The sequence below is a fragment of the Porites lutea genome, chromosome 11 (genome assembly GCF_958299795.1).
Source record: "Porites lutea chromosome 11, jaPorLute2.1, whole genome shotgun sequence".
Classification (NCBI taxonomy): Eukaryota; Metazoa; Cnidaria; class Anthozoa; order Scleractinia; family Poritidae; genus Porites; species Porites lutea.
Genome location: NC_133211.1, coordinates 19634206 through 19648844, shown reverse-complemented (window position 1 = coordinate 19648844; position 14639 = coordinate 19634206). Strand labels below are relative to the sequence as shown.

General features: G+C 42.9%; 1 protein-coding gene across 1 annotated transcript; it reads right to left on the bottom strand.

Moving 5' to 3' along the window:
• Window positions 1-1083: 1083 nt before the first annotated feature.
• On the bottom strand, window positions 1084-14486 carry LOC140952691 (glutathione hydrolase 1 proenzyme-like). The gene is made up of 8 exons (XM_073402134.1): window positions 13968-14486; window positions 11934-12334; window positions 8755-8950; window positions 8003-8325; window positions 6580-6725; window positions 5507-5694; window positions 3364-3604; window positions 1084-2760 (listed from the first exon to the last, which is right to left on the bottom strand). Exons 1-8 carry the CDS (start codon window positions 13976-13978, stop codon window positions 2479-2481), a joined length of 1788 nt encoding a protein of 595 aa, XP_073258235.1. The 5' UTR covers window positions 13979-14486; the 3' UTR covers window positions 1084-2478.
• Between the last annotated feature and the right edge of the window lie 153 nt (window positions 14487-14639).

Below are 14639 nucleotides of genomic sequence, written 5' to 3'. Positions count from 1 at the left end.
CAAAATGGCGGAAGACGCGGAGAGCGGTATTGCTATTCGTTTTGTCGACGAAAACGAGTACAGAGAGATTTCTTCTAAAGCTGTGTCAGCGAAACGGAAATTAAAAAAGAATCACCCTTCCTCTCTTGTATAGAGCTAACAGTACAGCAGGAGCTAGCAGGAAAATCTTTAACACATTGAATATCTCTCAGGATCATTTATAATTTAGAGTTTGAAGAGAGCAATTTCTGGTTTGATATATATTCTTTTATTAGTCTTTTATTATTCAACCAAAACAACTCTTGGCGTCCTACTTGCTTTATTGTACAAACGACCGGTTTCAATAGACCTACGAAGTTCTCATTTTATTAAAAGCACTGAGGTTAGGACAACTTCGAGTTGAACTGATTTCACAGGTTGTCAAAGAGTCCAGCGATTCCCTTTTCCCAGGTGAGCGCCGACTCATTTCGCGTCAATATTCAGGAATGCTCTCGATCTCTTTACGCTTTCACTGCCTTTCGCCCGATATGTTTGAACGGCGTTTAGTCATGCGAAACCTCCATGAAACATCCACGCAGCGCGCGAGGTAATAACTTTATCCCGATTCTAAAAATAACTCGAGATGAATTACCTGTCGAATAGGGTGTGTATGGGGGATGCCTTCTCTGTCCCCTTTATCCTCTCTTGTCTGAAGGCAATTGTTGCGAAAAACCAACTCCGAGCATTTACTGATCTTTACTCCACGGTATGGGCATTCTCGTCCCGAGAGGCCGTTGAGTTGCTCTGGGGACGAGAATACAGTATGGTCTGAACCTTACGCATGCGTACCATATCACCATAATGGCCGTGGGGTAAAGAAGGAGTGCTCTTATGAGACCTAAAAAGCGGAATATGTTTTTAGTTGCCAGAAAATCGCCAAAAAGTTGCTTCAAACAACAAACGTTGCCCAGCTACTGCCGAGGGAACCCCATATTTTCTCGGGTCGGACTTAGCGTATATGCGAGTTTTTCTAAACCTTTAACAAGGGCGCAACAAGTATGGAGACGACGCGACTCTGTTGCGAAGTAAGTTGAATCACTCTCAAAAAATTATTACAAAGTGCGATGGAATTATCACAAATTGAGACAGATTTTTTATTACAAAGTGCGACACGGTTTACAAATTGCGACGGGTATTACAAAGTGCGATGATTATTACAAACTGCGAGAGTACATATTAACACATAGTCAACGATGAGCTATGAACTATCTGCTACCTGCATGTGTCAATACCTCAAACTCCTCCTGATCTAGAGGTCCGGGTTTCAAGCCTCGCCCGTCGCGTTGTTTCCTTAGACAAGGAACTTTTATCCACTTTGTCTCTCTTTACCCAGGTGTATAAATGGTTATCGGCGACAGACATACTTTTGGGGGTAACCCTGCGACGGTCTAGCATCCCGTCCAGGGGGGAGTAACAATACTCCTAGGCATGCTTCATGTTAAAGCAACCGTTAAGGCCTTTGGCTTGTGTGCGCCTGTACCTGGTACACTTACCTCAGTCGTATGGGGTGATATTTATCGTGGAGTTCCAACGTCTTCTATTGGAAGCTTCTATCAAAAACACAAAACCATCGTCCCCGCCCCTTTTTACATGCGAGCTCCACAACTGATCCTCTCCTCTCGCAAATCTTATTGAATGTAACTCTGCTAACTCAATACATGCAAGACTTTTGTCTGTAAACAAACAACATGGAGCTTTTATTTGGTGTCTTGATACCAAAGCTTGAATTTAAGCGACTGAATCAATCGCAAATGTTAAAGATGATTTAATGTACAAGAATTAAAACTACTGCGTAAAGAGTAGAAAGGGATGAGATTTAGGTTAAAACTCTTTCAAAAAACCATATACTGTTTGAAACTATTCTTCCTGCTTTAAAGCTTGTTTATAATTACATCAAGATTTATGAGGAGTAAATTGGGTGAGGAGTCTCTGATAGCATTTTCGAATCAAGTATAACGTTTACCTTGTACGCGTTTCAATATAAACCTAGAAAAGTGGTCTTTTCTGCAAATGATGGGGGGGGGGGGGGGGGGGGAAGCAAGGGTGGAAGTGAGAATGAAAAAGGTGACATCTCTTACTTGCGGGTTACCCGGTAACGGAGAGGAAAAAAAAGGAGCAAAGGAAGGATTATAACAGGCGTATGTGGTGGTATGAGGGGTAGGCTTATAGGAGTATTCTTGCCTAGTCCCGACTCATTATTCCGCGCGGACATTGCGTTTCGGGTCACTTGGTCCGAGCGAAGAAGTGAGACGTTTCCCGCCCATTCGCCTCTGATACGTCACCGAAGTGAATTGACCGAGAAGGCCTGGGAAAAGCCGTACAGGAACCAGGCAAGGCAGATTCTTTCGTTTGCACGTATTGGGGACACCAAACGGTTGGCGGGCTTATACCTAGAGATGGGGCGCGTTATAACCTAAAATTCTACGATTATATTTTTATTCACAGTTTGGCGCAAACATGTTAGCCTCCCGCGGGAGCTCCAAATTTTCTTGGGTCAGACTTTGCATAAATGCCTTCTCCAGGTTTTCGGTACACAGCTTGTACCACAGCAAAAGCAGTTTCTTTGGCCACCGTTACATTGTGTCCGAGCGCTCTTAAGCCATCTTGTATGTCCTCAGGAAGACGATAGTCTTTGTTGTTTTCAACTTCTACATCCATTTTTGGTACAAGTTCTTCGTGAATTCGAGAATCGTCCACTGCCTGTGATATGTCCTTTCCAAACCACAGCATGTTCATCAACACCTATATATTATAAGTAAACTGTGCCTGAGGAACTGAGCAATTTACCTCTTAACATAAATAGTAAAGAGGTAGGATTTGAACGTAATAATCCGTAAACATTTTTCTTGAAAGAGTTTAGGGCCTACGAATTAACAAGATTTGTTAGAACGAGAGATGATTTCATGGTTTCTCTTAGAGGGGTGAGGGTTTTTGTCTAATAGTCGTAGATCTGTGATATTGGGGGCGGGGCCGGGAGGGGAAGGGAAAGATACGCGAAAAAACGCCTATATTCCTGCTTTATGCCCCCAGCCCACACTTCGTTCTTTCCCCTTATACCCATGCAACTAAACATCGCGAGTTTAGTTGGGATGAGTCAAATGGGGCGAGGATGGAATGGCTCTTTTACCCTAATCCGCCACTGGCCGCCCCCTAACCTGCGTCGCAGACAGTCTTAACCCCTGATAAAGACGATTATATCGAATTCTCTTTCTACTGTAGTCTCGCTTGACAAGTTTGAGTACAATGCAGGCTTGACTACTATTAACTGTTTTGAATTATCTTACATAGGGCGACATGTCTATGTTTCTTCAAAAACTTCTACTTATTCTTTTTTTTTTCTCATACCAGTGATACAGCCGTGGTGATCCTTTTGCCGCCAGACGCACCAATAATAAGCTGTACGTCACCCTTATCGTCTGTTAAAATTGCGGCGGACAGGGACGAGAATGGCCGCTTGCCTGGCTCGGGAAAATTAACCACAGATGGATAAACACCATCAATCTCTGTGTCGTTGGGATTATCAAAATCTGCCATCTGATTATTGTATATAATCCCCGTGAGGTTGGATCGAAACTTGCATCCAAATCTGTTGAGATACACGTCATGTTCGTGAACACTTTTCTCATGACTGTACTCTCCTAATGTACCGGTACCTATAGTAATAAGGAGAAGTGTGACGTCACGTTACCATAGTAACAAAATTTCTGGATCACAACGATAGGGAGCTTAAGCAACGACGTCGGGACGGCAAAGAGAACTGGAAAAAGCAATAGGTTTATATCAGCAAAACAACAACTCGGCACGTGCATCACACCTTTTTGTACGTTTCTTAGCCGTCGTTGCACGGCTGCGACATGAGACTTGCTACTTTTACGCACCCGCTTTACAAAGTAGGTGAGCACAACGTGTAAATGTTCTTAATCTTTTTCTAAACTTAGATAACGTCCTTTCGGATTTAACCCCAGAAAATTTCGCCAACATTTGACAAATTGAATAAAATTGAATAAGATCGTCGAGGTTTGAAACTGCGAATTCACTTTTTAAGTGATATTTGCGGTTGGTTGTCATTCAGAAATTTTGCTACCATGGCAACGTGACGTAACGGCTTTCTCTCTCTATTGTCAATATACAGTCAAAGTTCCCTTAGACGGACACCTCTGTGTCCAGCTCCATGAGTCCACCTAAGACCATCCTATAAAAAGTTAACTTTAAGGGGTGAAGGAAGGCAAGGAACTAACGACTATGGGGGTAGAGGTCCGTTTCAGCGGGGTTTCCGTCTAATAGAGAGTCAATTAAAAGGAGTAATCAAAGGCAGGGACCAACTCCATGAGTCCACAAAGCGAGGTGTCCGTCTCATAGATAGTCAATTAAAAGTAGTAGGTGCCAATTTTACTGAGGTGTCCATTTTATGGAGGAGCCCTTTAAGGGAGAGTTGACTTTTCTTTCTTTGTTTTTAAGGCATTATACAGTCAACTCTCTTAACGGCTCCTTCTACGAACTATAATGAACATGGGGAAAAGTACCGATTATGAATCAATTCTTAGGATGGCAGATATGAATACCTTGGAACATAGACGCATAGAACAATCCTTAATGATATTTTTTAAACGTTTCAAGGAGAATGGTCAAGGCTATGTAGCCAATTTATTCAAACCCCGAGTTACACCATATATATAATCTTAGAAGCAATGGTCTAAATGTTGTACAAACTTCATATAATAGTAGATTCCTTCATGGTTCATATGCGTACATGATCTCGCACATCTGGAACCAGTTGCCATCTGCTGTAAAAAACGCACCTAATGCATCATCCTTTCGCGAGTTTAGTTAGGATGAGTCAAATGGGGCGAGGATAGAATGGCTCTTTTACCCTAATCCGCCACTGGCCGCCCCCTAACCTGCGTCGCAGACAGTCTTGATAAAGACACCCCTGATAAAGACGATTATATCGAATTCTCTTTCTGCTGTAGTCTCGCTTGACAAGTTCGGCTCATTTCAAACTGATCCTAGCAAAGAATACTTTGAAAACAGATATCCGACACGCACGCCTCTGAAATCTCAGGCGCACTTTGCCAAAAAGAAAACACGAAAAATTGTGATGAATAATAGCAGGAGCCGATTACTTAATCGGTTCCTGATAATAGTTATGGTTCACCTTAACCCCTTATCCTCTTTTATTTTCTCTACCATATCTTCACTTAAGGCATCGGCAACGGCGGTGCTTATTGGAAACCCTTTACAGGCTAAATCGATGGCAGGCTGGACCAGATCCTTCCAAGGTAATCTTCCGTATTCCCTCCACGCCCGCAATTGGCCGTGAACCTCCCCGGGGACAGCGATGTTTTACCTCAAGGCAGCCATGTGATGGCTGTTATATCTATAGGATATGAAAAAACTTTTATACCTCACTATTCTCAAAGTTAACTCGATTAAATACGGTGTTCAGGATAAACTGACTTCCGGCCCCTTTGTATTTTACTGAACTAACCTATGATTTATAGTGGATGTTACAGAAACTGCATCACCGTTTTTGGCCAAAACAGCCAGGTGTGTGGTTCCATAATCAGCATCAGAATAGAAGCGGGCGTAGTAAGACACGTTGTCTTGTGTTTGGTCATCTTGTATCAGCTTACGTAACTTGTCGCCCAGCTGTTTATCTATCATCTTTTGTGCAATCTGGGAAAAAAGTACGGAGAATATTTCGGATAGAAATTCCCTATCCCTAATCCCTAAAAACTTCGTACGCGCAATGCTTCCCCTTGCCTTCAGTGGCTGGAAAGACAGAACGCCCGTTAGCAAGTCCAAAGGTGGATTTCTACTGTCACGTAATGTCAACATGCGTACGCACGTAAATTTGTGCGTAAATAAAGTATGAGCCATGTATGAACGGCGGCCTCGCGGGCGAAAATTATTCTTGGGATCACTTTCTTGGGGAGCACTCATCTCCATACTCTAAACTGACATTTCCCTCTAACAAGACATTCTGAGACATTTGCCTTTTCCCACATGAAATTTCAAAGTACAGAGGCTAAGTATCTTCAATTTTTAAGGGAAAAAGATTCAGAAGGGCGTGCGTAGGACTCGAACGCGAACCGTTGAATCTGCAGTCCATCTCCCATACCATTACGCGAACTGAGAATTTGCTGACGGTTGATGGTTTGATTTAAAGGTATATGGCAACAACCCTAACCCCAAATAGAAGCTAACCGTTTATCGAGTCAGTGCTTAACCCTAATCAGTATTGATCAGTGCTTAACCCTAATCACTATTCTCAGGGCTTAACCCTTAACAACCCCCTGCGGCCAGCTGAACATTGCATACAAACGGTTCAGGAAGGATTGGAAACTAAATGGGCAGGCTCGGTTACTATTCTAAGCTTAGTGGCCAAGCTCCCCAAGAAAGTGATCCCCCCCAAAAAATTGGCGCTGCACGGTCCTAGTTGGTGAAACCCAGATCTCGGCAAGCGTACCAATCCGCCTGCTCAAATAAACACAACAAAACCTTTAAGAGGGAACAAGGCGGAGCAAGGGTGGAAATAATAATAAATTATCTTTCACTTACCTCGTTTATTTTCTTATCCATATTAATATCAGGATCACCAAGTCGACTTCGCCAAGCATAACCAAACTTGAAAGCTTCAATGATTCGATGATATGTCAACACCGAGGCATCCGTGCCATCACGAGCCGACGAAGTCATATTGTAACCTATAAAATAAAGCTTTTCTCCTTTGTGTAATACTAGAGGTTTATAGTATAATGGTAAGTATAATGTTGAGAGCAGATGCTGGGCTGTAAAACATCATCTGAGAAGCGATGAACTGACTTAGTTTACACAATTTGCTAGTTATTGACTTTTTATTGGGTCAATTAAAAGTTGTAGGATAAAGGACTACATGGGAGTCACAAAATCACAAGTTCTTAGTTATTTGGGTCTATATTAGCCAGTTTATAGTCATACAATTAAAACTGTTTGCGCGCCACAATATGCGAAACTTAACGTAACACTATTAGAATGATGCAATGGGTGCACGTGTGTTAGGACTGTAAATGAAGTTATAACGATACCGCAGGCCATTTCCGCTAAAAATCGTCCTGACACAAAAAATCAAGATTGTAACGCTTATATAGCGACAGGGCCTCCAAAGAACTACGCAAGACCCAAAGACTGGTGGAGGCTTGCAGCAATAATTCTTTCTTGTAGCGCTGTTTAAATTCAAGATTGCTGCAGCTTAGGCTGCAAATATAGCCGCCCCTGACATCGCTCCCCACCGCTAGTATCGGGACCATTGGGGACCGGCGTTTCACGAGGCAGCTGCATACACACGCTGTCTGCAACTCGTTTAAACTTGCGTTGCTGATAAATTAATGTTCACGAATGAATGGAAAATGGAAGTTCCGTTGCAGGTTGCCTTCCTGCGCTGTACAACTACGTCAAAGTAAGGAAATCTCTAGTTAGTGGACATCCTGTAGGTTTATGAATGCCGTTGTTGTTGATGATTAGGGAGCTTCAGCAACGACGACGACGACGACGGCAACGAGTGACGTCACAAAAGCAATAGGTTTATTACGCAAAACAACAAGTTTGCACGTGCATCACGCTTTCTTGTACATTTCTTTACCGTACTGCACAACTACGACGTGAAAATGCCTTTTTGCAAGTTTCATGGAGGACGTAAACAAGCGACGACGAATCTCTTTTTCTCTCTCTAAACTTGAGTGCGGTCCTCAAGAAATCAACTCCAGGGAAATTCGCCTACACTCGCCATTTTCAGCAAATTGGAATAAACGCGACAAAGATTGAAAAAACGGGAATCCATTTTAAAACTGACGTTTTCGCTGCCGTTGCCGTCGTCGATGCTAAAGCTCCCTATTAATGATGATGATGATGATGATGGTGGTAGTGGTGGCCTGCAAGCAAGCTCTCTGAGAGTTAACACGCTGGCTGTGATGATGATGATAATGAGAACAGAGCACCTTCCTACCTTTCAGTATATTTAAGATGAGACCTAGTACAGCGCCACTTGTAGGGGGAGGAGTGAGGTGCATTTTCATCCCCACCAGTTCACTTTCTAGGGGCTCCCTGATCTCTGTCTGGTAGTTCCTCAGATCTTCTTCAGTGACTTGACCCTTTTTTGGCTCATCTGGAATAAGTTCTGTTATATCTTGTGAGATACTCTTGGCTAGCGGCCCATTATAGAAAGACTCGGGGTTGTCTCGAATTTTTTCCAGCGTCATCGCGTACTGTTCGTTTTTGATTATTGTCCCCTCTTTAAGAGGCTTATCATTTTTGTCCAGGAGAAGTTCCCTGAAATTTTACAAGAAATATCATTAGAGAAGAAAATCATAGCAATGTTAAATAAGGCACTGTATCTGCAGTTATTCTGGAGTTCTCATACCCATATTCTGTTTAAAGGCAACTGTTACTGCACTCTCCTGAAGCAGTATCATGAGCGTGCTCACTGCCTGAGACTTACTATGCCCCTTGTGTGTGTGTGTCTTTTTTACGCCCTACAGAGTCAAAACAAAGAAGTTTTTTGCAACTGGGAGCCTACCACGGTTTGTCTACGGCTCATTTCAAACTGATCCTAGCAAAGAACACTTTGAAAACAGATATCCGACACGCACGCCTCTGAAATCTCAGGCGCACTTTGCCAAAAAGAAAACATGAAAAATTGTGATGAATAATAGCAGGAGCCGATTACTTAATCGGTTCCTGATAATAGTTATGGTTCACCTTAACCCCTTATCCTCTTTTATTTTCTCTACCATATCTTCACTTAAGGCATCGGCAACGGCGGTGCTTATTGGAAACCCTTTACTGGCTAAATCGATGGCAGGTTGGACCAGATCCTTCCAAGGTAATCTTCCGTATTCCCTCCACGCCCGCAATTGGCCGTGAACCTCCCCGGGGACAGCGATAGCAAAACGGCCTAGAAAAAAAAAACGTTATAGCCTTAGCACGAAACTGTGTCAAGTACCCAGCCGAACGGCGGGCAAAGCGTGTCTCGAGGGGTTGCCCGCCTCGAGGGGCGTCAAGTTCTCTCTATATGGGTAAGAGGCGGCTATACACAGGCAACGCAGTCGTAAATATCAATTTAAGCAATTGTAAATTAATTCCGGGTTAAATTCGCCTTCAGTTATATTTGAATTTATGAATCATTAAAATCATCTTCATGTCCAACAAATTCTATTAACAATGATAGTAAGCACGTCGCGCTTATGCCGTAATTTAAATCCCTAGAATGTGTGCAAGTGAGAAAGCAAACACAATCAAAATTTTAATTTAGTAAAAGAATTCTCCAAGTTACGTTTCAGGCGAACACGGCAAGTCGTCATAGGCAACAGAACAACACGATATTTATAGAGCAAAAAAATCTCTGCTATTCAAAACAAATTTTGAAACCGTTGGAATAGATTATTCAACTAACTTGCAAATCCAAAATAGTCGAAGATAGCGCCGATTCCGTAAAAAAAATGTACTGCTCGCCTCTTCGCTTGTCTCGATCCACGGTTTTTCCACACGAAATTTGTAGTCTGTTCACAGTCGCCTGTATGACCGAGATGATATGATTGCCTAGTAACGGGCGGCTATCTGGGTTTTACCAAAGGCATCAAACGGGAGGAAAATTCCTCCTGTAAATTTGGCGCGCTACAGGGGTTAAAAGTCCTTCGCGCTGAGGCCAACTACCAGAACCGGAAATGAGAAGCGAAGGACTTTGAGAAAGTCTAGCCACGCGCCTAGGTCTAACTCACCCCCTGACCTCCGAAAAACATGTGAATAGCTAAAGGGTACGAGTGTGCCGATATCCCCTCTTGCTCCAAGGGGAGAGCTTTCTCGCAGGCTGCTCGAACACGGTTAAAGATAAAAGGCCCCTTCTCTGACGTTTTCTATTTTTATTACATCCGAACCTGCGCTAATAAAAGGATACCTCCCTTAGCTGGACATCTCCTCTCCCATCTTACCAAATAGTGTTCGAGGGGGGTAATAGCGCGGGTGGTCCTCCCGGGAGTTCTTGGTAGGAGTGTGCCGCCCGGTTCTCCAAATCCTAACCCTATTTCAGACCTAAAAATGGAATTTTCCACACCCGTTTTCAGACTACACCTGTAAAATCCATACCCGTTTTCAGACCTGGCCTTTAGGCAGAAATTATGTTATCATTACTAAGATTATAGCGCAAACAAAAAACTCTTCAAATCCATTGCGAATTCGCATATTATTCTTTGTTTCTTACGCATTTGGAATTGAAACGATAAATACGTTCATACACTCCCGTAGTTCCCTTAAAAACATACCCGGTTCCAGACCAAAATAGGCAAAGTGTATACCCGTTTTCAGACCAAAACAGCGCAAAAACCCTACCCGATGGGGCGGCACATAACAATGTAGCTTATATAAGGGAGTACCCCCTGGGGAGGCTAGTTAAGATCTAAAATTAAAATAACATACACCGAATGCAAATATGGCGGATCTCTCGGTCGGCCGGGGTCTAGCTGCGCGAAAGCGAGGCCAGTGAGGCCTCAAGAGTTATGTTTTGACTGCGCGTCATAGCGATTGAGTCGATCAATACGGTTTCCTTCGAGTTGTTACGTGCTTAAGAGCCATCAAAGAGGCGATTTAACTCCAGCAGAAACGAAAGTTGATTATCTTCGCTTTGCCAAGGTTCTTTACGAAGAAAGAAATGGATTCAAGCGATTCGGCGCGGCGAATGGAGGCACTTTACTATCACGGAGTTGAAAGAACGAAAGTGTGCTCGCTTCACTTCAAAGAGAAGACTCACAAAACTATTAGAATGGGCGAATAACGGAGAGATTCATGGTTCTGTTTCAAGTTTGCTTTGTCCGTTCTCTTACCAAGGAAAGGTAAACATCTTCGAGAACAGGTGAATCCGCCGTCGCGACTTACCAATCTTTAGGAGTTCTCAGAGACACAACGACAGACAACGAGGCCGAATGTTTTCGCAGTCTTCACGATCCTGTGTTCACGAGTTTGAGCAGTGCCATAAAAGAAGCATTTTTTTGGAAAATCGCTGTTAGTTTATCTCGAAACCAACCGACAAGTTGCTAAAATAGATCACGCGCAAGGTCAAATACAATGCTCGAATACTTGCTCGCTCTTTCTCTGACAGAACGTTTTTCCTTCTTCTTACTTTCTTAGTTCCCAACGGTTCCTCTGTCAGTTTTTTCAGGGCACTTTGATCAAGGACTGTGTTTGAAATATGTCGCTTTCTTCTGGTTTTTACATAGTTTCATTGGCCACGCTTGTATGATTAACAGGCGATTGTTATTCTTGTGTCTCATTCATACTCGTCACTATTGTTATATTTTAATGCAGCTGTTTTCAGCGTGAAATCTAAAAGATTTTACAGTCAACAGCGGATGCTCCCGTTCTCGAGAATGTTTACCTTTTGTTGAATAAATAACAGACCATGCAAACATCTTGGAACAGCACCATCTCTTAAGTCCTCTCTTCTAAAGTAAGTGAAGCGAACACACTTTCGCTGTAAAGTGCTTCCCATCGCCATGCCGAATCGCATGAATCCTTTACTTTCTTTGTGAAAAGATCTCGGGAAAGTAGAGGCTATTCCAGCTAGAGTAAAATTTTCTTTTTGGTGGCCCTCAGGCACGCAATAACTGGAGGCAAACCATATCGATCGACTCAATCGCTAAGACGCGCAGTCAAAACAAAACTCTTGAGGCCTCACTAGCCTCGCTTTCGCGCAACTAGACCCGGGCTGGCCGAGAGGTCCGCCATATTTGCATTCGGTGTATGGTTATTAATTACTGTAATTGAGGGAAATGGAACAAACAACTCTCCTCGGAGTCCCTTATTATCTTCTAAATATAGCTAAATATTATAGATCTCAAAACGTCCTGGTAATAGAAAACAAAAAAGAATATAATAAGAGCACCAACCGCGTTTAGACATGTCTTCCCCAGTAAACATATCAGACGTTGTCGCTGCCGGAGCAGTCTCCCTAAAGTCGATAACATTAGCGTTCTTGAGTTTTCGACTGTAAACCAGCATCACACCACCGCCACCAACTCCAGAAGAGTGCATGTTTATAACTCCAAGACAAAACATAGCGGCGATGGCTGCGTCTACGGCCGAACCGTTTGCGTTCAGGGTATCATTGCCAATATCGGAACATTTGTCAGTGTCCGTAGCAACTGCCTGTATTGAATAGGGTCCACCCAAAGAAGAGCGCTTCTCTTCTTTTTTCTCTTGTGTGAAGTACAACCCAAGAAAAACAGACAGTGCGACCACAATACATACCACAAACCCAACCACTACTAGTATGCATATCAGTTTCTTTCTGCAACAGAGTAACATAAGATTAGATTAAGTTAGTCTGTAAACACAAAAAAAAGGTAAGAGTCAGTTAAACACCCTTTCACTCCCACGGAGTGCCCGACAGGAACACATCCGCAGATGGAAGCAAAAATTACCAATAAAGGCGATGATTACCCTAACTGCCCGTTTTTTGTTTATCTGTGTGTGACAGTGGCTCGAGACTGTACCGAAGCTGAGAATACTGTAAACCTAACCAAACTGGAATTTATGACACCACAGGCGGCCCAAACTTACGTTGAGAGGGAAGGGTGCAATGTCATTTACCTAACATTATTTAACATTATGAAAATTAGCACTTACACGACGGGTGACAGGGCGGAAATGACACGTCAACTAGGTTCTTGCACTGTGAAAAAGCGAGTGCTTGCACCCGTCGTGTAAATGCTAATTGTCATAATGCAAATTAGTTCGTAGGCGCAACAGTGGTCACAGGTACTGGACGAAAGTCAGACGTGCCTCGAAGTCCGGCACAAATGGCTCGATTTAATGGGGAAATTATGGATCTTTTTTCGAGCCGATCTCCCAGACAGGAAGAAGAGGTTTTCCTCTTAGGCCGGAGCTGAAACATTTGTAGCGGATTTGGATTTCGGCGAAAAAAACGGCATTCTTGTTGCGAACTGGTCCAGGACCCCGACAGATCGAAGTGACCAGCCTTCACTTCGTTTATGATGAAAGGAGTAACAGAGGTTACGCAATAAAGCCAAAAAAACAGTAAAACGACAAACAAACACCAAAACGCAGTGGAATACATTGCAGGTAAGTCTTTTTTATTCAATTCATTTGAGAAAAAGTAAGGTTTTGCGTTATTTAGCGTGCGCAGATCTCAGTTATATATTTCTCATACAAAGTCTCTTACATTTTCAACGGTCGCCTGTAACGCGACACGGGCGCGTCACCTATGTTATGTAAATTACATTACACCCTTCCCTCGCAACGTGAGTTTGGGCCGCCTGTGATGACACGAGCGAAGAGGCTGAGCAATACAGATATCCCTATTTATCTCCGTGGGTTCGCGGTGTTTTTATATGTGCAACCTGATTCAGTATAAGTTCTTTTAATTTTTGCCCTAAAGAGTCAATTGTGTAAACACCGAAACATTTCCGAAATTATGTCCAGTCTTCTTCGCCTCGTTTAGTGATAATCTTCTACCTATGTTTTAAGCGGCGACGGCGGAAATTCACCTTAAGTCTGATTCTTAGGATAGTACAGTGATGTCCAAGGAAATAATTTCCCTTGAAGGATACTAATTAGATGAAACCTTGGCGACATGTCTATGAGAACGAACATTAAATGGTTGAGGCATGCTACGTAATGAGAAAGGAAAACTTATTCCGCAGTATGGAGGTATCTGATTGAATCATTCACTTATAGCCTCAGTGATTATTACTTGGTGCATGAAAATCAAATCTAAAGCTAACTAAAAATTGGAAAAAGGAAAACGGGTAAGTGGTTTTGTGAGGACGCGGTTAGTTGTTCAAGCGTGACAGATGCCGTCTCTGCCGATCTAGCGATGCATCAAGTGATTGAGGATAAGGGATATTAAACATAGTTGCCTCCAAAACAGGGCTAAAAGGAAGTAAAAATCACTCTCTTACCTGCTAACCATGGTAATGGCTTCGCTTTTCCTTGTAATATATTTATTTCAAAACACAGTTAGTAGACTAATTAAACATGTGCCTGCTGAATGACCTTAATCGATCGATCGATCTCTGAATCTTGCATTGCCGGAAATATTAATATGTAAGCCCTACTCCCACCCCTCCCCTGTGTATGAGGTCACGCGATATTTTCGCGAATTCGAGAGAGCGGGAGTGACTTTCGTTTGAAGGCTCAAAGTACGGCAATACAAGTCAGAAAATCATAATTGACTCTCAAGTAGGCGAGGACAGGACGAAAAAATCTCAAAATAGATATTTCTTAGCAAACAAACCTAAGCAAAACAGTGACTGTATGACTAAAATTATCAGCTTTTCGCAGAGCCGATCACAGGCCCGCCTTGCAGTGCCCATTTCCGAGCAGAAAAACTTCAGTGAGACAGACCCTCCAATTTACACCCCTAAGCGAGATGACGAGACGAGCCAGACGACTTTTTAAAGAAGTGAAGGTATCCTATTAAACATTATAAACTAATAAATAAACTTTTAGCTCCTCACGCTTCATTCGCCCCAGCTCGTTCCCAGGGTCTTCTCGTTTTCCAATAAAGCTCAGATTTGTTTTTCTCAGTAGTTGCTAACCTGCTTAGTAGGGACACAAGAAATTTGCGGCGC

Bases quoted from the DNA above. Each gene is read 5' to 3' on its own strand.
- LOC140952691 (XM_073402134.1), bottom strand. The intron at 8,951-11,933 runs GTTGGTGCTCTT...TTTTTTTTCTAG, and splicing joins GGAAGACATGTCTAAACGCG to GCCGTTTTGCTATCGCTGTC. The intron at 5,695-6,579 runs GTAAGTGAAAGA...CTTTTTTCCCAG, and splicing joins TGGATAAGAAAATAAACGAG to ATTGCACAAAAGATGATAGA.